This window comes from Saimiri boliviensis, chromosome 20 (genome assembly GCF_048565385.1).
Source record: "Saimiri boliviensis isolate mSaiBol1 chromosome 20, mSaiBol1.pri, whole genome shotgun sequence".
NCBI lineage: Eukaryota > Metazoa > Chordata > Mammalia > Primates > Cebidae > Saimiri > Saimiri boliviensis.
In genome coordinates this window covers 41,326,510-41,350,644 of record NC_133468.1, presented here as the reverse complement: position 1 = coordinate 41,350,644, position 24,135 = coordinate 41,326,510, and the positions used below count along the sequence as shown (strand labels likewise).

At 47.1% G+C, this 24,135-nt stretch overlaps 1 protein-coding gene across 8 annotated transcripts in view; it reads right to left on the bottom strand.

Annotated features, from left to right (window-relative positions):
• LOC101050218 (small ribosomal subunit protein uS17m) overlaps nucleotides 1–24,135 on the bottom strand; it is a 52,106-nt gene that overhangs the window by 2,664 nt on the left and 25,307 nt on the right. For 4 of the 8 annotated variants that reach the window (XM_039460343.2, XM_074390328.1, XM_074390329.1 and 1 more), the window contains one exon: nucleotides 4,867–8,854. In XM_039460343.2, coding sequence (XP_039316277.1) covers nucleotides 7,830–8,854 — 1,025 coding nt within the window. In that variant the 3' untranslated portion in view covers nucleotides 4,867–7,829. Of the gene's footprint in view, nucleotides 1–1,066; nucleotides 1,207–1,603; nucleotides 1,625–2,918; nucleotides 3,015–4,866; nucleotides 8,855–18,006; nucleotides 18,114–24,135 lie in introns of those variants that run through there. The other 4 variants (XM_039460348.2, XM_074390332.1, XM_074390330.1 and 1 more) reach the window with 4 other exon arrangements.

Below are 24,135 nucleotides of genomic sequence, written 5' to 3'. Positions count from 1 at the left end.
AGGCTCAATGTTGCCAAGCCACTGTATGTTCCTATAGAATATCATGCTCTATCATGGCTAAATAAACTAACTGAACTTCCACAAACCACTCATTATAACTGAAATGACCTTCCCCAACCCAGTCCTCTGGATAAAACTTTTTTTTTTTTTTTTTTACACAGTTTCACTTTTGTTGCCCAGGCTGGAGTGCAGTGGCGTGATTCAGCTCACTGAAACCTATGTTCCCGGGTTCAAGCGATTCTCCTGCTTAGGCCTCCTGAGCAGCTGGGATTACAGGCACCTGCAACCATGCCTGGCTATATATTTTTTTTATTTTTAGTAGAGATGGGGTTTCCCCATGTTGGTCAGGTTGGTCTCAAACTCCTGACCTCAGGTGATCCTCCTGCCTTGGCCTCCCAAAGTGCTGGGATTACAGGCGTGAGCTACTGCAGCCTGTTGGATAAAATCCTTTTTCAGATTCAGCTAAAATGTCTCTTAATCAAGGTTACTCTCCTACAGCACCCAGAGAGGAAAGAATGAGATGCCCGGTTCTCTGTTCCCACAGTACTGTTTTGTTTTGTTTTGTTTTTTGAGATGGAGTTTCCCTCTTGTCGCCCAGGCTTGAGTGCAAGGGCTCACTGCAATCTCCACGTCCCGGGTTCAAGTGATTCTCCTGACTCAGCCTCCAGAATAGCTAGGATTACAGGTGTGTACCACCATGCCCAGCTAGTTTTTGTATTTTTAGCAGAGATGAGGTTTTCCCCATGTTGGCCAGGCTGGTCTCGAACTCCTGATCTCAGGTGATCCACCTGCCTTGGCTTCCCAAAGTGCTAGGATTACAGGAGTGAGCCACCTCCTCCAGCCAGTGCTTTGCATACAGAATGACTATAGCAGTTAGAGTGGATTGACAATAACTCTATTTTCTAGGAATGTGTAAACCATGTTATGCCCACAGACCAGCAGACTGCCTGGCTGAAAGCAGATGAAAGGCAAGAGAACTCTACTGAGAGAGAAAAGTTTTTTTGCTCAGGATCCAGGACATGCCGGTAATTTATCAAAGCCACCGGGAAACAGGCATGTGTCTCACCTTTAATAAATAGGGATCCAGAACGAGCCTGGTCACTCTCACTTTGGCAGTCTTTTGCATTTTTGTCCCGATCACCTTCCCCACGATCCATTTGGCATGGACGGATGAACGAACTACGGACATTATGTGGCTTTGGTCACCTGAAAAGCAAATTTCAAAGTCTCATATTTTGGTGGTTATAATGCCAAATGAATTTTGTCACAAGAACTGTTCAGGGTAGTTCAGAAAGTTTTTTCTTTTTTGTTCCCCCCTCAACCCAGAAACAGCTTTTTTTATAAAGCTTCTTTGAATCACCATTTTATTGTTTACTGATTTATTTTTCTTCAGATGGAGTTTCGTTCTTTCCCCCAGGTTGCAGTGAAGTGGCGCGATCTCGGCTCGCCACAGCCTCCGTCTCTGGGTTCAAGAGGTTCTCCTATCGCGTGAACCCGGGAGGCGGAGGTTGCGGTGAGCCGAGATCGCGCCACTGCACTCCAGCCTGGACAACAAAAGCAGAAAAACTCTGCCTCAAAACAAACAAAAAAGAGATTCTCCTACCTCAGCACCGCGAGTAGCTGAAACTACAGTCCCGCGCCACCACGCCCCGCTACTTTTTTTTTTTTTTTTTTGAGACGGAGTTTCGCTCTTGTTACCCAGGCTGGAGTGCAGTGGCGCGATCTCGGCTCACCGCAACCTCCGCCTCCTGGGTTCAGGCAATTCTCCTGCCTCAGCCTCCTGGGTAGCTGTGATTACAGGTGCCCAAGACGCCCAGCTAAGTTTTATATTTTTAGTAGAGATGGGGTTTCACCATGTTGGCCAGACTGGTCTCGAGCTCCTGACCTTGTGATCTGCCCGTCTTGGCCTCCCAAAGTATGTGGATTACAGTCTTGAGCCATGGTGCCCAGCCAATATCAGATTTTTTAAAAGGCTGTTCAAGTTCCAACTGATCAAAGGCTTTACCATATCATTTGGAAAAAAACTGATCTTTTTTTTTTTTTTTTTTGAGACGGAGTTTCGCTCTTGTTACCCAGGCTGGAGTGCAATGGCGCGATCTCGGCTCACCGCAACCTCCGCCTCCTGGGTTCAGGCAATTCTCCTGCCTCAGCCTCCTGAGTAGCTGGGATTACAGGCACGCGCCACCATGCCCAGCTAATTTTTTTGTATTTTTAGTAGAGACGGGGTGTCACCATGTTGACCAGGATGGTCTCGATCTCTCGACCTCGTGATCCACCCGCCTCGGCCTCCCAAAGTGCTGGGATTACAGGCGTGAGCCACGGCGCCCGGGTACTTTTTGTATTTTTAGTAGAGACGGGGGTTTCGCCCTGTTAGCCAGCCTGGTCTCGAACTCCTGCCCACAGGCGATCCGCTGGCCTCAGCCTCCGAAGCGCCGGGTTTTACAGGCGCAGCCAGCACGCCCGGCCGGAAGCTCCGTTTTCAAGAGGCCCGCACGTGCCACACGCCCGACCTCGCGCCTTCACAGCGCTGGCCGAGCAGGGGCTTTCCCCTCGCCGGCCTCACGTTCCCGCTCCGCACAGGGGCCTACTCCGCAGGGGCGCGGGGAGAACACCTCGTCCCTCGTCCGTCTCCACCCGCCGGGCAGCGTCCCCCACCGGCTCGGCCCGGGCGGCACCGCGCGGGGCCACAGCGGGGTCCCCGTCTCCGCCCCGGCGACCGAGGACTCGGGCGGCGCGTGGGGTCAGACCATAACGAGTCCATTCCGCCAGGCTTCGGAAAGGTTGGGGAGACTCGTCCCCTGGCCCCGGACAACTCTGAGGTCTCACGACACGATTCGCTCTCAGGGCTCTCACGCGACGGCGCCTCGGGTCCCCAGCGAACCCTCCCCCGGCGGCGACACCCCGGAGCCCGCGCTCACCTCCGCCACGGCTCCGCGGCCAGCTGCCCCGAGGCCAGCTGCCCCGAGGCGCGCCGGTCGCGGCGGGATGGCGTCACGCCGCACGCACGGGCTCCGCCCCCACGCCGGCCCCTCCCGGGCCGCGGGCCTACGTCGCAGTGCGCGCGTCGAAGGCAGGACCCCGCCCACTCTCCCTTAAAGGGGCCCGCGGCGGGGCGCACGTGCCCCGCGAGCGGACGGCGGCGCGGGAGGCTGCGGACCGGTGTTTTTTCCTTCTTTTATTTTCTGTCCTTTTCTTCCCTTTCACGGAGGCTCGCTCTGTCGCCCGGGCTGCTTTTCTCTTTCTTTTGTTGACTTGGAATCTCGCTCTGTCCCCAGGCTGGAGTGCAGGGGCGCGATCTCGGCTCCCTGCAGCCTCCGCCTCCCGGGTTCAAGCGATTCTCCCGCCTCAGCCTCCCGAGTAGCCGGGACCACAGGCGCGCGCCGCCACCACGCCCGGCTAATTGTGTATTTTTCTATTTTTTTTTGGAGACGGAGTTTCGCTCTTGTCACCCAGGCTGGAGTGCAATGGCGCGATCTCGGCTCACCGCAGCCTCCGCCTCCTGGGTTCAGGCAATTCTCCTGCCTCAGCCTCCTGAGTAGCTGGGATTACAGGCACGCGCCACCATGCCCAGATAATTTTTGTATTTTTAGTAGAGACGGGGTTTCACCATGTTGACAAGGATGGTCTCCATCTCTTGACCTCGTGATCCACCCGCCTCGGCCTCCCAAAGTGCTGGGATTACAGGCTTGAGCCACCGCGCCCGGCTGTGTTTTCATTTTTTAAAGTCTTTAAATAATTTCAGCTTTGACTCAGGGTCTATAAAGTCCAGTCCTTTCTCAGGGAGAAGAAATCAGGGAGCTCTTAAGCCAGGGTCAAGTTAGAATAAAGGTGAAAAAGCCAAGAGGGCTACACTCCTAACTTAACCTTATGGCTTCTTCAGCCATGCCTGAGAAGACAGATGAAACCTGAAAAACTGAGAAACTGAAGTGTCTCTATACTTGCAGCTATTCATGGTTTATGATGGTTTCCATTTAGAATGCTTTAAACATCAAACGTGGGGCTGGGCACAGTGGCTCACACCTGTAATCTCAGCGTTTTGGGAGGCTGAGGCAGGTGCATCACCTGAGGTTAGGAATTCGAGACCAGCCTGACCACCATAGTGAAAGCCCAACTCTACTAAAAACACAAAAATGAGCCAGGGCATGGTGGTGCGCACCTGTAGTCCCAGCTACTGAGGAGGCTGAGAGAATTGCTTGAACCCAGGAGGCGGAGGTTGCAGTGAGCCAAGAATGCGCAGCTGCTGTCCAGCCTGGGCGACAGAGCCTGACTCCATCTCAAACAAACAAAAACATCAAATGTGACTTCGTCCAACAAGGCAGCAATCATGAAAATTAAATGAAATCACCTTAGATTCTGATACATTACACTTTGGATATCTGTCCCTTCCAATCTCAGGCTGAAATGTGATCCCAGTGTTGGAGGTGGGGCCTGGTGGGCGGTGTTTGGGCCATGGGGGCGGAGCCGTCCCAAACGGCTTGGTGTCCTCCCTGTGTCACTCAATGAGTTCTTGCTCTGGTAGTTCATGCGAGAGCTGAGGGTTTAGCAGCTGGCAACCTCCCCCGTGTCTCTCCTGCCACTGTCCTCCGTGTAATATGCTGGCTCCCATTCACCTTCTGCCATAACTGGAAGTTTTCTGAGGCCGTTCACAGAAGCGGACACCAGCACCATGCTTCCTGGACTGCCTGCAGAACTGTGAGACAAATAAAGCTTCTTTTCTTTATAAACTACCTAGTTTCAGATATTCCCTTAGAGCAATGCAAACAAACTAATATGAATTCTTTTTGAAAAAAAGTGGTACAGATATATATATATATTACATATATATATATATATATATATTTTTTTTTTTTTTTTTGAGATGGAGTCTCGCTCTATTGTCCAGGCTGGAATGCAGTGGTACAATCTCAGCTCACTGCAACCTTTATCTCCCAGGTTCAAGTGATTCTCCTGTCTCAGCCTCCCAAGTAGCTGGGATTACAGGCGCATGCCACAACGCTCAGCTACTTTTTGTATTTTTAGTAGAGACGGAGTCTCACCATGTTGGCCAGGATGGTCTCAAACTCCTGACCTTAAGTAATCCACCTGCCTTGGCCTCCCAAAGTGCTGGATTAGGCAAGAGCCACAGCACCCAGCCCAGATATATATTTCAATAAATAAAATAAGTGATAAAGCCAATTAGACGACTTTTTTTTTTGAACCAGAGTCTTGCTCTGTCACCAGGCACCAGGCTGTAGTACAGTGGCACAATCTTGGCTCACTGCAACCTCTGCCTCCTGGGTTCATGCAATTCTGTCTCAGTCTCCCGAGTAGCTGGGACTACAGGTGCGTGCCACCACGCCCAGCTAATTTTTGCATTTTTTAGTAGAGACGGGGTTTCACCCCGTTGGCCAGGATGGTCTCGATCTCTTGACCTTGTGATCCGCCCGTCTCGGCCTTCCAAAGTGCTAGAATTACAGGCATGAGCCACCGCGCCCGACCTAAGTTCTTTAGGTGTTTACATAACTGAGCTCTCCAATTCCCACTGCCAACATGGCACCATGGCTCATCTGCAGCTACGGCTCCTCACTCCTGCATCTTCCACAGTGGTATGGGATAGCATGGGGATTCTTAGCCTCTGTCATTATCTTACGAACACCCAAAACTTCTACACTACAAACACAGAAGAAACAATTTTAACTGAAAAAATCTATGCTTGCCACAGGGAAATGTAAAATGGAAACAAAACAGAAAAGCAGACTTCTCTGAATCAGCATTTCAAAGTTCATCGACAGACGCTCAAGTCTCCTTCAAGGCTTTTATCAAAGTGATCCTCGGATTCGCAGGAAGAAAGCAATGCCAGATTGCAAATAGAACCCTCACAGAATATCGCCACAAACCAACACAGTCACTCAAACAGCGGCTACACGATTTTGGGTGGTACAACAATGAATATTTTTAATTTCAGAGTTATGTATCTATTTTGATGAAAAGTAGAATAATTAGCAGATAAAACTAGCATATAACTTACTAGTTTTATATGCCAAATACTATTTCCTAGAAGGTGAATAATCTTGGATCCCTTTATAAAGAATAAGTAAATACTATATATGGTAAAAACTGTAAAGAAAGCATACAAATAACTGATATTACTGAAATACTTTTTTTTTTTTTTTTGAGACGGAGTTTCGCTCTTGTTGCCCAGGCTGGAGTGCAATGGCGCGATCTCCGCTCACCGCAACCTCCGCCTCCTGGGTTCAGGCAATTCTCCTGCCTCAGCCTCCTGAGTAGCTGGGATTACAGGCACGCGCCACCATGCCCAGCTGATTTTTTTGTATTTTTAGTAGAGACGGGGTTTCGCCATGTTGACCAGGATGGTCTCGATCTCTTGACCTTGTGATCCACCCACCTCGGCCTCCCAAAGTGCTGGGATTACAGGCGTGAGCCACCGCGCCCAGCCGAAATATTGCTCTTTTATGTTTATTTCAAGTTAATGTGACTGGCTGCACTACAGAATTGCCTTTACTTTTAAATTTTATTTATTTATTTAGAGGCAGAGTCTCAGTCTGTCGCTGAGGCTGGAGTGCCGTGGTGTGATCCTGGCATTCTGTAACGTCCCCTCCCAGGTCAAACCATTCTCCTGCCTCAGCCTCCTCAGTAGCTAGGACTAAAGGCGTGTGCCACCACAACCGGTTAATTTTTGAATTTTTAGTAGAGATGGGATTTCACCATGTTGGCCAGGCTGGTCTTAAACTCCTGACCTCAGGTCATCACACACCTTCGCCTGCTAAAGTGCTGGGATTACAGGCGTGAGCAATCACGTACAGCCAGCACTGCCTTTAATTAATAAAAATTTCTGATTTAAAAGTTTTACACCATAAAACTTACAGGTGAGTAATTACAGTAATTACAGGTTGTTGCCTACAGGATTTTTCTTTTCTTTTCTTTTCTTTTTTTTTGAGACAGAGTCTTGCTCTGTTGCCCAGGCTGGAGTGCAGTGGTGTGATCTCAGCTCACTGCAACCTCCGCCTCCCACGTTCAAACCATTTTCATGCCTCACCATGCCTGGATAAGGATTTCTGATTTTTTAAAAAGTTTTATATCAGATTTGGAACATGACTCCAAATATAATCTCATTTGTAAAATAAATTACTTTCCCTTCTATAATCCCTCCCGGGAATGTAATACGCTGCTAGTTTAAGGTTTAAATTAATTTGGTTTCTATGCATTGAAAGTTTATGGCCAGGCGCAGTGGCTCATGCCTGTAATCCCAGCACTTTGGGAGGCCGAGGTGGGTAAATCACCTGAGGTTAGGCGTTCGAGACCAGCCTGGCCAACAAGGTGAAACAGTGTCTCTACTAAAAATACAAAAAATTATTCAGGCATGGTGGCGTGTGCCTGTGGCCCCAGCTGCTCAGGAGGCTGAGGCAGGACAACTGCTTGAACCCAGGAGGCGGAGGTTGCAGTAAGCTGAGATCATGCCACTGTACTGCAGCCATGGTAGAGTGAGAGTCTGTTTAAAAAAAAAAAAAGTTTATATATAAGGTTTCTCTCCACTATGAATAATTTGATATTGAATGGGATAAAAATGTCTGACCAAAAATTTCCCACATTTATGTATTTCCATGCTTTCCCCCACCATGGTTTCCCATATTTATATATTTCCATGCTTTCCCCCACCATGACTTTCCCACATTTACGTATTTCCATGATTTCCCCCACCATGAGTTTCCCACATTTACGTATTTCCATGATTTCCCCCACCATGAGTTTCCCACATTTACGTATTTCCATGCTTTCCCCCACCATGGTTTCCCACATTTATGTATTTCCATGCTTTCCCCCACCATGAGTTACGTGCTGTGAAGCGGAGGACTGTGGCTTAAGGTTTGCTCACAGTTATATTCACATAATTTCTCCCGAGTATGGATCTTCCTGTGTTGATTAAGGTGTGCGCTCTGGCTAAAGGCTTTCCCACATTCATGACATTTATAGGGTTTCTCTCCTGTATGAGTTCTTTCGTGCTGATTCAGATGTGTCCTCTGGCTGAAGGCTTTGCCACAGAAACGGCATTCGTAAGGTTTCTCTCCAGTGTGAAGTCTGTGATGTTCAGTAAGGGACGTGATACGGCTAAAGGCTTTCCCACACTGATCACACTTATAGGGCTTTTCTCCCGTATGAATCCTCAGATGCTGAGTGAAGGATGAATGCTGACGGAAGGCTTTCCCACATCCGTTGCATATGAAGGGCTTTTCGCCCGTGTGAATTCTCTGGTGTTGAATGAGATGTATCCTCTGGCTGAATCTTTTTTCACATTCATCACACTTATAGGGCTTCTCTCCTGTAAGCGCCATCTGAGGCTGGGAAAGAGATGAGGTGTGGCTGAAGGCCTTCCCGTACTCCCTGGGTTTCTCTGCAGTACGAATATGATCAGTAAGAAGGATATGTTGATTGAAGATTTTTCCACACTCATTGTATTTGTAGGGAGTCTCTCTTGAATAATTTCCCTGATAGTAAATCAAGTCTGAATTATCTTGGATGCTGTTTCCCTGTCGGTCAGACTTCAGGGGTATTTTAATGGAAGGAATTCTCCGATGCCTAAGGGTTGAGTTCAGATTACAGTTTTCTGCAAACTTGTTACACTCAAGGTTTCTCTGCTGTGTGATCTTTTTATGTGTCAAAGTTAATTGTCCTAAATATCTCTGCTGGTCTTCTTGGTTAAACTCTGGATGGTAATCAAAATCCCAGAGTCCTCCTAGGATGGAGTACCAGAAGCTGTCTCCTGTGAGTCTCTCCATTATCATCTCCTGGGTTTGATGTTCGTGAGAAATATTCTGGCTTGCGGTTGACTTTTTGATTTCGGGTCTGTTTTCTCCATCTAAAACAAATTCAAAACATACAAATACTTTCCAATATTCTCATGTTCTCCATGCTTTCAAAAAGAAGAGTAAAAGAAATTGTTGCACATCAAATTACCAAATAAAACTGACAATAATGTGTACAAGATGGACGTGGCATTGAGTTTTCCACCGTGGCCGCGTCGCAAAGGGAAAGACTATGAAACATCACAAGCAAGGAGCAGGGGGAGATTTTAAGTATGTGCAGTAACCATAGAAAGAAGAGGACATCCAGGAGTATCTGTGGTTGAAAGTGGATGGACAGGAGAATAAGATGTATCAGAGAAAAGTCTCTGTTCAGTGGTGGGAGACAGAGGAGTGATTAATTAGAGAAAGCAGGTCTGAGGCCAGGCCCTTATAAACCCTCATATACAGATGACTCGATTGTAATGCCAGCTACTTGTTCATGTAAAAAGTATTTCTATTTTTATCTTTTGTTTAAAATGATAATACTAATACTTAAGGATAGAAACATATTCAAATAATGTGAGAATGTGTAAACAAAGAATTCCACCCACTAGAGAAAATCGTTGTTAAGTTTGGAGCCTATCTCGTCAGATTTTCCCTGTGCTCACACGGGTATATATAAACACCATATTTTGGATAAGCATGACTTATGGATTATGATTTAAAAATTTCATTTTAGTTTCCCACAATTTCTTTAAACTTTAGTAAGTGGAGGTATTCTTCCTGTGCTTCTAGATGAAGACCTGACAGATTCCATGGCTTTCTCCTTAATTTTTTTTTTTTGAGATGGAGTCTCGTTCTATCATCCAGGCTGGAGTACAGTGGCGCGATCCTGGCTCACCACAACCTCCACCTCTCGTGTTTAAGTGATTCTCCTGCCTCAGCCTCCTGAGTAGCTGGGATTACAGGCATGTGCCACCATGCCCAGCTAATTTTTGTATTTTTATTTATTTATTTATTTTTTTTTTGAGACGGAGTTTCACTCTTGTTACCCAGGCTGGAGTGCAATGGCGCGATCTCGGCTCACCGCAACCTCCGCCTCCTGGGTTCAAGCAATTCTCCTGCCTCAGCCTCCTGAGTAGCTGGGATTACAGGCACGCGCTACCATGCCCAGCTAATTTTTTGTATTTTTGGTAGAGACAGGGTTTCACCATGTTGACCAGGATGGTCTCGATCTCTTGACCTCGTGATCCACCCGCCTCGGCCTCCCAAAGTGCTGGGATTACAGGCTTGAGCCACCGCGCCCGGCCTAATTTTTGTATTTTTAATAGAGATGGGGTTTCACCACGTTGGGCACGCTGGTCTCGAACTGCTGACCTCAGGTGATCCAGCTGCCTCGGCCTTCCAAAGTGCTGCGACTACAGGTGTGAGCCACTGCACCCAGCCTCTTATTTTTTTGAGAAAGTATCTCAATCTGTCACCCAGGCTGGAGTGTAGTGGCATGATCATAACTCCCAGCTGCCACCTCCCAGGCTCAAGCAATCTTCCCACTTCAGCTCCTCAAGCAGCTCGGATTATAGGCATGTGCCACCATGCCTAACTGTTTGACTTTTTTTTTAAGAGACAGGGTATCACTATGTTTCCCAGGCTGGCCTGGAACTCCTGGGCTCAAGCAATTCTCCTGCCTTGGCTTCCCAAAGTGCTGGGATTACAGGCGTGAGCCACCGTGCCCAGCCTCCACTTGATTCTTAGGTAACAGATCTTCCTACTCTTTCACTGTCACAAACATAGTATCTACTCAATAATTAAAATGCTCAGTCCTGGGTAATAGTCAAAATCCCAAAAGTATTTCCCTTCCCTTCCCCCGGGACAGTTACAGAAAGGGTCGTGTTCTCTCTTTCTCCCTGCTTGAGCTGCCCCCCACTCTCCCTCTCCCCGGGTCTCTTCCTTACCTCCACTCTCTTGCTTCTTTCCCCACTTAACTGCTTCCCTGCTAACCCCTTCCCTTACTCAGTCGCTGTAATTTATTTGTATTTTTACTTTCTTTGGAGACAGAGTCTTGCTCTGTGCCCAAGCAGGAGTGCAGTGGTGTGATCTCGGCTCACTGCAACCTCTGCCTTCTGGGTTCAAGTGATTCTCATGCCTCAGCTTCCCGGGTACTGGGACGACAGGTGTGCACCACCACACCTGGTTAATTTTTTGTAGTTTTAGTAGAGACAGGTTTTGCCATGTTGGTGAGGCTGCTCAAACTCCTGAGCTTAGGCAACCCACCCACCTTGGCCTCCCCAGATGCTGGGATTACAGGCATGAGCCACCGCACCCAGCCCACTCACTGTAGCTTAGTTTCTATCGAACAGCAGTTAGGGATTAGGGACTGTGTGGAGGGAGGAGAGATTAAAAGAAAGGACTGCTTGTGTGGCTGAGTGGCTTCGCATTCTTAGCTTGGCAAAGAGTTAAACTGGACTCGTTTCGGGAACTTTTACTACTTCTGGGAGGCTCCTGCTTCCCCCGCTGTGGTTTCCATGAGCTGGACAGACGTGTCTCTACTTTGGGCATGCATCATACTTGACAAGACCCGGGACCACACTGGCAGACCCACAGGAAGCCCTAATGATACTTGACCCAACAAGCTGGGCAGTACAGACACTTCCCCTGGCTGACCCACAGAGGCCATTTAAGTCATCTCTTCCTGGTCTTGGGCTTTCTGAGCAGGTCAGCTTCAGTTTTCTTAGACATGAGGCCCACGCCAGTCTTCACTGTTCAGCCACAGAAAACGTACCTTGCAGTTGCCGGAGTAGTTTCCTTGAAGCTGGGTAACCTGACAATTACTGTCTTAACTGGGACACTTGACGGTAAACGGCAGTATCATCAGTGATTATGACAGGACCTGCCATGGGACAACTGGAGGGGAGGATTCTGACCAGTCCACGTTGGCTCAACCCACTGTACATGTCCTTCCACCTCCTCCTGCAAAAGCGGGTTAGGAACTCACAACCTGGTTTTCTGCTCTTTACCAGTCTCCTCACAGAAGTCCCTCTCAGATCTCTTTTTCCTTTTTTTTTTTTTTTTTTTTCAGACAGAGTCTCACTCTGTTGCCCAGGCTGGAGTGCAGTGGTGTGATCTCAGCTCACTGCAAACTGCTTCCTGGGTTCAGGTGATTCTCCCATCTCAGCTTCCCAAGTATTTGGGACTACAGGTACTTGCCATCACACCCAGCTACTTTTTATACTTTTAGTAGAGACAGGCGGTTTCACAATGTTGGCCAGGCTGGTCTTGAACTCCTGACCTCCAGTGATCCACCTGCCTAAGCCTCCCAAAGTGCTGGGATTGCAGGTGTGAGCCACCACACCTGGCCTCTCTCAGATCTTTCTTACAGCCTTGTTCTTGCTGGCCAAGGCATGAGGTTCATGAGGCCATTTCCTGTGCTCGTGGAGATGCAGGTGAGGGTTGCTGCACCTACTTTGGTACACAGGTATGTTCTGTCATCTCTCTGGGAGGAAAAGTCTCTTCTAAAACACACATATAGATGAGTAACTATGTGTATGTATTTATACATATATAGTTTTAATTTATTTTTAAACCAAAACAGGATAATATATGTAATGCCCACATAACTTTATACTTAAAAATATTCTTTCTTGGCCGGGCGCGGTGGCTCACGCCTGTAATCCCAGCACTTTGGGAGGCCGAGGCGGGTGGATCACGAGGTCAAGAGATCGAGACCATCCTGGTCAACATGGTGAAACCCCGTCTCTACTAAAAATACAAAAAATTAGCTGGGCGTGGTGGCGCGTGCCTGTAATCCCAGCTACTCAGGAGGCTGAGGCAGGAGAATTGCCTGAACCCAGGAGGCGGAGGTTGCGGTGAGCCGAGATCGCGCCATTGCACTCCAGCCTGGGTAACAAGAGCGAAACTCCGTCTCAAAAAAAAATAATAATACAAAAATTAGCTAGGCGTGGTGGCATGCGCCTGTAGTCCCAGCTACTCGGGAGGCTGAGGCAGGAGAATTGCTTGACCCGGAAGGCGGAGGCTGCAGTGAGCCAGATCACATCACTGCACTCCAGCCTAGTGACACAGTGAGACTTTGTCTCAAAGAGAAAAAGCAAAAAAAAAGCAATGTCAGATCATAGGGTTTGCACATTACACATTTTGATAAATTCTGTCAAATTGTTCTCTTAAAAGGCTCTATCGGCCGGGCGCGGTGGCTCACGCCTGTAATCCCAGCACTTTGGGAGGCCGAGGTGGGTGGATCATGAGGTCGAGAGATCAAGACCATCCTGGTCAACATGGTGAAACCCCGTCTCTACTAAAAATACAAAAAACAAGCTGGGCGTGGTGGTGCGTGCCTGTAATCCCAGCTACTCAGGAGGCTGAGGCAGGAGAATTGCCTGAACCCAGGAGGCGGAGGTTGCGGTGAGCCGAGATCGCGCCATTGCACTCCAGCCTGGGTAACAAGAGCGAAACTCCGTCTCAAAAAAAAAAAAAAAAAAAAGGCTCTACCACGGCTGAGCATTGTGGCTCACACCTGTAATCCTACCATTTTGGGAGGCCAAAGTAGGCAGATTGCTTGAGCTCAGGAATTTGAGACCAACCTGGGAAACACAGCAAAATTCTGCATGGTGGCTCGTGCCTGTAATCCCAGCACTTTGGGAGGCCGAGACAGGCAGATCACGAGGTCAGAAGATTGAGACTATCCTGGCTAACACGGCGAAAACCTGTCTGTACTAAAAATACAAAAAAAATTAGCCAGGTGTGGTGGCAAGTGCCTGTAGTCACAGCTATTTGGGAGGCTGAGGAAGGAGAATTGCTTGAACCCAGGAGGTCGAGGTTGTAGTGAGCCAAGATCACGCCACTGTACTCCAGCCTGATCGATAGAGTGAGACTCTGTCTCCAAACAAACAAAAAACTTAGCCAGGTGTGGTGGCATGTGCTTGCAGGTCTAGCTATTAGGGAGGCTGAGGTGGGAAGACCATCTGAACCCGGGGAAGGTGGGGCTGCAGTGAGCCATGATTATTCCACTGCACCCAAGTCTGGGTGAGCAAACGCGTGGTGGCACATGTCTGTAATCCCACTGCACATAAGGCTCTACCAAATGTATGTAACAGTGTGAAATGTAATTCATTTCACCCACATCATTCCCAATATAAGATGTGATAACATTTTGATTTTGCCCATTTGGTGGGTGAAAAATCCATGCTGTAATTTTATTTTATATTTTGCTTTTTGAGACAGAGTTTCACTCTTGTTAACCAAGATAGAGTGCAACGGCGTGATCTTGGCTCACCACAACCTTCACCTCCTGGGTTCAAGCAATTCTCCTGCCTCAGCCTCCAGAGAAGCTGGGGTTACAGGTATGTGCCACCACTCCTGGCTAACAATTTGTATGTATTTCATTATGTTAGATTGAGCATTTCCCCATATATTTATGGGCTGTTTTATTTCTTTTGTGAATATTTTGGCGGTACTGAGGATCTGTAGACCTGCTAAAATTCAACACAAAGTTCTGTGGGCAAGTACATAAATGTATTTTTTCTGGAGAGAGAACCACAACTTTCATTAGATTTTCTTTTCTTTTTTTTTTTTTTTTTTTTGAGACGGAGTTTCGCTCTTGTTACCCAGGCTGGAGTGCAATGGTGCGATCTCGGCTCACTGCAACCTCCGCCTCCTGGGTTCAGGCAATTCTCCTGCCTCAGCCTCCTAAGTAGCTGGGATTACAGGCACGCGCCACCATGCCCAGCTAATTTTTTGTATTTTTAGTAGAGACGGGGTTTCACTATGTTTACCAGGATGGTCTCGATCTCTCGACCTCGTGATCCACCTGCCTCAGCCTCCCAAAGTGCTGGGATTACAGGCTTGAGCCACCGCGCCCGGCCGCATTAGATTTTCAAAGGAGTCCAAGATTCAAAAAAAGTTTACAAGCCTCTGTTTTAAGGATATCCTAACTAGTCTCTGCCAACAGTCTTTTCTCCCATTTCATTATTCAGCATAATAAAACGAAATTATTCTTCCTCAGTCACTGATTTCATTATGTTCACACACACACACAATGTGGTAGCCCCAACCCTCTTACACTATCCTTAACAAAAGTTAGGCTGGGTATGGTGGCTCATGCCTGTAATCCCAGAACTCTGGGAGGCCAAGGTGGGTGAACTGCTTTAGCCCGGGCAACAAGGCAAAACTCTACCTCTATAAAAAGATGCAAAAATTAGCTGAGCATCATAGTGGGCACCTATGGTCCCAGATACTGGGACGGCTGAGGCAGGAGAATTGCTTGGGCCTGGGAGGCAAAGGTTGCCGTGAGCTGAGACTGTGCCACTGCACTTCAGCCCAGGTGACAGAGCAAGACCCTATCTCACAAACAATGACAAAGCAAAACAAAAATTAGATTATGCATGGCCAACAAGGTATTCTTACTCTTTTAGTACAGTAAATTCATATAAGTAAATTCAAGCATAAAATTATAGGTGGAAAAGTAGGCCTTAACCCTTAAGAATGGAATGGTCTTTTTTTTTTCAGACGGAGTCTCACTCTGTTGCCAGGCTGGAGTGCAGTGGCATGATCATGGCTCACTACAACCTCCACTTCCTGGGTTTAAGTGATTCTCCTGCCTCAGCCTTCTGAGTAGCTGGGATTACACGCATGCGCCACCATGCCCAGCTAATTTTTGTATTTTTTTTTTTTTGAGACGGAGTTTCGCTCTTGTTACCCAGGCTGGAGTGCAATGGCGCGATCTCGGCTCACCGCAACCTCCGCCTCCTGGGTTCAGGCAATTCTCCTGCCTCAGCCTCCTGAGTAGCTGGGATTACGGGCACGCGCCACCATGTCCAGCTAATTTTTTGTATTTTTAGTAGAGACGGGGTTTCACCACGTTGACCAGGACGGTCTCGATCTCTTGACCTCGTGATCCACCCGCCTCGGCCTCCCAAAGTGCTGGGATTACAGGCTTGAGCCACCGCGCCCGGCCTAATTTTTGTATTTTTAGTAGAGATGTGCTTCACCACGTTGGTCAGGCTGGTTTCAAACTCCTGACCTCATAATCCACCCTCCTTGGCCTCCCAAAGTGCTGGGATTACAGGCATGAGCCACCGCGCCCAGCTTAGTTCGTATGTTTAAGACTTTTTTTTTTCTTTTTTGAGATGGAGTGTCGCCCTGTCCCCCAGGCTGGAGTGCAAGGGCGTGATCTCGGCTCACTGCAACTTCTGCCTTCTAAGTTCAAGTGATTCTTTCTCTTGCCTCAGCTTCTTGAGTAGGTGGGATTACGGACATACACCACCACGCCCAGCTAATTTTTGTATTTTTAGTAGAGATGGGGTTTCATGATGTTAGTCAGGCCGGTCTCAAACTCCTGACCTCATGATCCACCCGCCTCAGCCTCCCAAAGTGCTGGGATTACAGGCATGAGCCACTGCAGCTGGCCTGTTTAAGACTTTTGTGTCTAGCATGAAGGGCCTGAGTTGGGTCATGAGATGATGGGATAATGCAATAAATGAAGAAAATAAAGGTTTACCATTCATCGACTTTACATGCCCTGTATGGCTGGAGCAACACATGCTTAACTGGGACATACACTTAAAAATAAAATGGAATTACACCATCATACTGTTTCGCATCTTGCTTTTTTATAGTGTTGTATATCATGAACACATTTCCATGGCAAAAAATACATTTCCACACATTTTTTTAAGCAACTGTAAAATATCCAGTATTCTGCATGTACCAAGGTATTTTCAATCAATTCACATTTAGGTTGTAGCTTCTTGTTATTACAAATAGCACAGCAAGATCAATTAGTTGGCCAAACATATATTAAAACTTAATTATTATAATTAATTATAATATGTGAACATAATGAAATCATGTATTAGATTTTTTTTTTTTTTTTTTTGAGACAGGGTCTTGCTCTGTCACCCAGGCTGGTATGCAGTGGTATGACCATAGCTCACGTCAGCTTTGACCTCCTGGGCTCCCGTGATCCTCTCGCCTCAGCTTGCAGAGTAGGTGGAACCACAGGAACGTGCCATGATACCTAGCTTTTTTTTTTTTGGTAGAGACGAAGTCTCCCTATGTTGCTCAGGCTGGTCTCAGACTCCTGGGCTCAAGTGATCCTTCTGCCTTGGCCTCCCAAAGTGCTGGGATAACAGGCGTGAGCCACTGTGCCTGGCCAGAAATTTTTAAAAGAAAAAAAAAAAGTCCAAGTCAGAAAGTTATGGAAAGTAGATCAATAGCTGTACAAAATATACAGAACTGACTCTACTCTAAATCACATGGGAAAAAATGAAAAGTATATGTGATTATGGTTATATGTGGTTCAGAAGATTAATTTTAAACCAATGTATTACTTCTACCAAACTATCAACTGGAACACTTTATTTTCAGCCAAAAGGCTCTGTGCGCACATGGAGTTTGGCCCCAGTGTTTGAAATGATTGCCTGGGGCTCACAGACTGCCTTTCCCGGTGTCTTAGCACTGAATCCGCAGCCTGTGGACCTGGTTCCTGAACACACAGGGAAGGATGGTGCTCCAGGCTCCTACTGCCCAGGAATCTGAAGTTCAGGGCATTCACTGCCTAAGCTCTGGCTTCCAGAACTTTAGTTTATCCCTGGAAACACAGTAGCTGGAACACCATGTTGATTTCCTTCCTTCCACATCTGGCCTCTGTGAGGGGAATGAACTCCTGCAGTTGCCTGACAGGCCTGCTAAGCGCTCACACCACGAGTGCCTGTGCATACACTGTGAAGACATCGATCGCTCGCCGAGGGTGTCCCAAACCATCCTCACATCTTCAGTCAAAGGGCAGCCCGTCTGCGTCCCAGCACCAAATTCCAGATTGAGGCAAAGACTGCCTTGGGCTTTGAGGAACAAACTGTAGTCTATTTGCCCCAGCCCCTCAGCTATGTTAGCAGATATAACTGCTCTAAAAAGAAGGTGGGCGTTGCGGAGGATGAAGCCCCAGAAAGCCATGCCCAAGGGAGTGCGCGGAAATACTGGTCAGGCGATATCCACTGTCCACTTCCTGCCTGGTCCGGTCCCACCTGGCTGGAGACCCGATCATCCACGGAAACCTCCACGCCCCTTCTCGTACTTTCTCCTGCCTGCTATCAGATCTCATGCTGCCTACCTGCCTGTTGCCTGGGACTAGACAAAGTGCTCGTTGGGAAGAAACCGTTTTCAGACGTGGAAGCAGAGGAGCTTCCCCGGCCGCAGTGAGAATGACATGAAATCTAACCTGTGTCCACATCCCAAGTGACTGTAAGACCTCAGGTAACTACAGACGAAGGCTCTCCAGTTTACGGCAAGGGTTCCTCAGGTTTGCATTACTCTCGCCTCAGGGCTCTTTGTAAAAAATAACAAAACACTGGGATTAGCACAGATTACTGAAATCTCTACGTCTCTACTACTATTCTCACCCATTATCTGTCTCCACAGACTATATTCCCTGGATCCACTTTAGGGGTATGAGTCTTTTTTTTTTTTTTTTTTTGAGACGGAGTTTCGCTCTTGTTACCCAGGCTGGAGTGCAATGGCGCGATCTCGGCTCACCGCAACCTCCGCCTCCTGGGTTCAGGCAATTCTCCTGCCTCAGCCTCCTGAGTAGCTGGGATTACAGGCACGCGCCACCATGCCCAGCTAATTTTTTGTTATTTTTAGTAGAGACGGGGTTTCACCATGTTGACCAGGATGGTCTCGATCTCTTGACCTCGTGATCCACCCGCCTCGGCCTCCCAAAGTGCTGGGATTATAGGCGTGAGCCACCGCACCCTGCCGGTATGAGTCTTTAATAAAATTAGATGTCTGAGGCACCTATAACCTCCTTTGTATCCAGGACTGGATACGTTCTAGACAGGCCTGTGGTCAGTGTGAGCATGTGAGCTGCCACTGGGCAGCCTGAACAACATCGAACAGGTGAGAGGGAGAGAAGGGAGAGGTGAGAGGGAGAGAAGGGAGAGGTGAGAGGGGAAGGAGGAGGGAGGGAATTAGCTTAGAAGGGAGAGGGGAAAAGAGTATTTTTGAAAAAATGTTAGTCCTTTCTACATGTAAAGCATCATCATATTTTCCCTTCTCTTTTATTTATTTTAAAATGTATCACCATTTGGGCCAGGCGCGGTGGCTCAAGCCTGTAATCCCAGCACTTTGGGAGGCCAAGGCGGGTGGATCACGAGGTCAAGAGATCAAGACCATCCTGGTCAACATGGTGAAACCCCGTCTCTACTAAAAATACAAAAATTAGCTGAGCATGGTGGCGCGTGCCTGTAATCCCAGCTACTCAGGAGGCTGAGGCAGGAGAATTGCCTGAACCCAGGAGGTGGAGGTTGGGGTGAGCCGAGATCGCGCCATTGCACTCCAGCCTCGGTAACAAGAGCAAAACTCCGCCTCAAAAAAAAAAAAAAAAAAAAAAAGTATCACAATTTACAGGGGGTTATGATTTTAATAGTTAATTGAAATTAGAAACAAACACATTAAAAAAGAATACAAAATGTCAGCGTTCATCAGACACAGTGATAAAGATAAATATTGTTTGGTAACACTTCTGTTTTAATTTCAATTTTTTTTCTTTTTTGAGGCAGAGTTGCACTCTTGTTGCCCAGGCTGGAATACAATGGTGCAATCTCCGCTCACTGCAACCTCCAACTCCTGAGGTCAAGCGATTCTCCTGACTCAGTTTCCTGAGTAGCTGGGATTACCAGGATGCACCACCACATCCGGCTATTTTTATTTTTGAAATGGAGTTTCCCTCGTTACCCAGGCTGGAGTGCAATGGCGCGATCTCGGCTCACCACAACCTCTGCCTCCTGAGTTCAAGCAATTCTCCTGCCTCAGCCTCCCGAGCAGCTGGGACTAGAGGCACATGCCACCACGCTCAGCTAATATTTGTATTTTTAGTAGAGACGGGGTTTCACCACGTTGACCAGGATGGTCTCGATCTCCTGACCTTGTGATCTGCCCGCCTCAGCCTCCCAAAGTGCTGGGATTACACCACCGCATCTGGCTAAGTTTTGTATTTTTAGTAGAGATGAGGTTTCACCATGTTAGTCAGGCTGGTCTCTAACTCCTGACCTTAGGTGATCCACCTGCCTTGGCCTCCCGAAGTCCTGGGATTAAAAGAATGCTCCATGGCGCCAGGCCTCAATTTCAATTTTATGGATTATACAGATCTTACGAATGGCAACAAAAATGCATTTTTTTAATGAGAGTGGTAGTCAACAGTAATTTACAACTATTGCTTTGGCAAGGTTGAAAAGTTTTTTTCTGCAAAGGGCCATATAGTTTATATATATATATATATATATATTTTTTTTTTTTTTTTTGAGACGGAGTTTTGCTCTTGTTACTCAGGCTGGAGTGCAATGGCGCGATCTCGGCTCACCGCAACCTCCGCCTCCTGGGTTCAGGCAATTCTCCTGCCTCAGCCTCCTGAGTAGCTGGGATCACAGGCACATGCCACTATGCCCAGCTAATCTTTTGTATTTTTAGTAGAGACGGGGTTTCACCATGTTGACCATGGTTGGTCTCGATCTCTCGACCTTGTGATCCACCCGCCTCGGCCTCCCAAAGTGCTGGGATTACAGGCTTGAGCCACCGCGCCCGGCCTAGTTTATATATATTTTAACATAAATATTTTAAGTTTTGTGGGCCATATGGTCTCTGTTGTAGTGAGCTCTGCTGTTGCAAGGTGAAAGCATCCATAGACAATGCTTTTTTTGGTTTTGTTTTTGAGACAGAGTCTCCCTCTGTCGCCCAGGCTGGAGTGCAGTGGCACAATCTCGGCTCACTGCAACCTCTGCCTCCCAGGCTCAAGCGATCCTCTTGGCTCAACCCTCAGCCTCCCGAGTACACAAAAAAATTTGGTATTTTTTGTGTCAATGGGTTTCACCATGTTGCCCAAGATGGTCCTGAACTCTGAGCTCAAGCAATCCTCCCACCTCTTATATAAAAGAACCAGTGTGGCTGTGTTGCCATATAACTTTATTAACAAAAATGTGTGACCGTAGACTACATTATTTTTCATTCAGAGAGCCTACAACGCCAACAAGGTATGTGGAATGGAAACCCGCTGGGTGGCCTAGGACATCTTTGTGTGACTCCTGCTTCACCTAATCCCAGCTATGCATGAGAGTGCTTTCCTCCTCATGGACCCAGCAGTGTGTATTACCAAACTTTTTGACTTTTGCTAATCTGGTAGGCAAAAAAAATACCTTTGTAGCTTTAATTTGCATTTCTCTTATTATGACTGAGATTGAACATTTTTTCATACATTAAATGTATTTGGATTCCTTTAAGAACTGTTCATAAACTGGAGACAGAGGTTGCAGTGAGCTGAGATCACGCCACTGCACTCCACCCGGGGCAAGAACGAGACTCTTTTTTTTTTTTTCTTTTTTCTAAAAAATGAACTGTTCAAATTATTTTTATTGGGTTATTGGGTTGTTGGCCTCTTACTGATTTAGAGGAGCATTTTATAATATTAATGGGAGATCAGTTCTTTTGATCTAAGTTGAAAATATTTTCTATTGCTGTTTACTTTTTACTTAATTATTTTATATCATGCAGAATTATTCTATAGAATATTTTTGGATTTGTGTGTATTGGATATATGAATCTCCTCTTTAATGGCTCTAGATTTTAAATCATAGTCAGAAAAAACTCCCACATTTCAAGGTTATAAAAGATTTCTCCTGTGTTTCCTTCAAGATCTCTCTCTTTTTTTTTGAGATGGAGTCTTGCTCTGTTGCCAGGCTGGAGTGCAGTGGCATGATCTCAGCTCACCACAACCTCCGCCTCCCGGGTTCAAGTGATTCTCCTGCCTCAGGCTCCCAAGTAGCTGGGACTACAGGTGTGCATTACCACGCCCAGCTAATTTTTCCTGTATTTTTAGTAGAGACAGGGTTTCACCATCTTGGTCAGGTTGGTTTCAAACTTCTGACCTCATGATCCACCTGCCTTGGCCTCCTAAAGTGCTGAGATTACAGGTATAAGTCACTGCGTCTGATCTCCTTTATATACATACATATATATATATATATATATATTTTTTTTTTTTTTTTTTTTTGAGGCGGAGTTTCGCTCTTGCTGCCCAAGCTAGAGTGCAATGGCGCGATCTCGGCTCACCGCCACCTCCGCCTCCTGGGTTCAGGCAATTCTCCTGCCTCAGCCTCCTGAGTAGCTGGGATTACAGGCACACGCCACCATGCCCAGCTAATTTTTAGTATTTTTAGTAGAGACGGGGTTTCACCATGTTGACCAGGATGGTCTCGATCTCTTGACCTCGTGATCCACCCGCCTTGGCCTCCCAAAGTGTGGGATTACAGGCTTCAGCCACTGCGCCCGGCCTATATATATATATATATATATATATATATTTTTGAGACGGAGTTTCGCTCTTGTTACCCAGCCTGGAGTGCAATGGCGCGATCTCGGCTCACCGCAACCTCCGCCTCCTGGGTTCAGGCAATTCTCCTGCCTCAGCCTCCCTAGTAGTTGGGATTACAGGCACGCACCACCATACGCAGCTAATTTTTTGTATTTTTTAGTAGAGACGGGGTTTCACCATGTTCACCAGGATGGTCTCGATCTCTTGACCTCATGATCCACTTGCCTCGGCCTCCCAAAGTGCTGGGATTACAGGCTTGAGCCACCGCGCCCAGCAATATACATATATTTTTTGAGAGAGTCTTGCTCTGTCACCCAGGTTGAAGTACAGTGGCGCAGCCTCAGTTCACTGAAACCTCCACTTTCCAGGTTCAAGAGAGTCTCATGCCTCAGCCTCCCAAGTAGCTAGGACTACAGCTGTGTGCCACTACACCCAGCCTCTTCCAGATCTCTTACAGTTTTGTTTCATGTGTAAAATCTCTGCTTCCTTTGGAGTTTATCTTGGCTCAAGGGGTAGGCTATAAATCCAATTTTGTCTCTCTGCAGACGGCTACCTGCCATACAGGAAGAAGTGCACATTTCAAAAGCCCCAGTTGTCTCAACACTTTACTAAAGTGCCCACTTTTTACGTCCTAATTTAAAATAATGCCTTTATATTAAATGTCCACATGTATTTGGGTTTACTTCCGAATTGTCTATTCTGTTCAGTTGGTCTGATTTAATTAATGAATTTTAGTGTAAATTTTAAATATCTAGTAGGAATAATCTTCCTTATTGATTTTCCTTTTCAGAATTTTTTTTTTCTTTTTTTCTTTCTTTTTTTTTTTTTTTTTTTTTGAGACGGAGTTTCGCTCTTGTTACCCAGGCTGGAGCGCAATGGTGCGATCTCGGCTCACCACAACCTCCGCCTCCTGGGCTCAGGCAATTCTCCTGCCTCAGCCTCCTAAGTAGCTGGGATCACAGGCACGCACCACCACGCCCAGCTAGTTTTTTGTATTTTTAGTAGAGACGGGGTTTCACTATGTTGACCAAGATGGTCTCGATCTCTCGACCTCGTGATCCACCCGCCTCGGCCTCCCAAAGTGCTGGGATTACAGGCTTGAGCCACCGAGCCCGGCTCTTTCTTTTTTTTTGAGACAGAGTTTCACTCTTGTTGCCTAGGCTGGACTGCAGTGGCGTGATCTCAGCTCACCGCAAACTCCACCTCGCGGATTCAAGTGATTCTCCTGCCTCAGCCTCCCAAGTAGCTGGGATTATAGGCATGTGCCATCACGCCCAGCTAATTCTGTATTTTTAGTAGAGATGGGGATTCTCCATGTTGGTCAGGCTGGTCTTGAACTCTCAAGCTCAGGTGATCTGCCTGCCTCAGCTTCCCAAAGTGCTATTCAGAATTTTCTTGGTAATGTTTCTGTTTTGGATTTTCCATATGAACTTTAGATAAGCTTACCTAGCTTTCCCCTCAAATTCTTGTAGGCACTTTTTTAAAAAAAATTTTGAGACAGGGACTCATGCTGTCACCCAGGCTGGAGTGCAGTGGTGCAATCAGAGCTCACTGCAGCCTTGCAGCCTCAATCTGCAGGGCTCGATCAATCCTCCCGCTTCAGCGTTTCCAACAGCTGGGACTACGGGCGTGTGCTACCACACCTGGCTAATTTTTTTTTTTTTTTTTTTGGTAGAAATGGGGGCTGGTCTCAAACTCCTAGACTCAAGCAGTCTACCTGCCTCGGCCTCCCAAAGTGCTGCCAGTGCAGGTGTGAGCCCAGGTACCTGGCGTGCAGACGCTTTTATGGAATTGCATTACAGGTGTAGTACAGACACTGTCATTTTACGTCTGTTTATTCAAGTGTATTTTTGTGTCTGTCAGAAGTATTTAAAGTTTCTCCGATGCAGGTATTGCATATTTCCGGTTGAAGTTTACTCCTAGGTGTTTTTTCAGTTGCTATTACACGGGTGCTTCTCTTCCATCTTGTGTTCTAACTGGTAACTG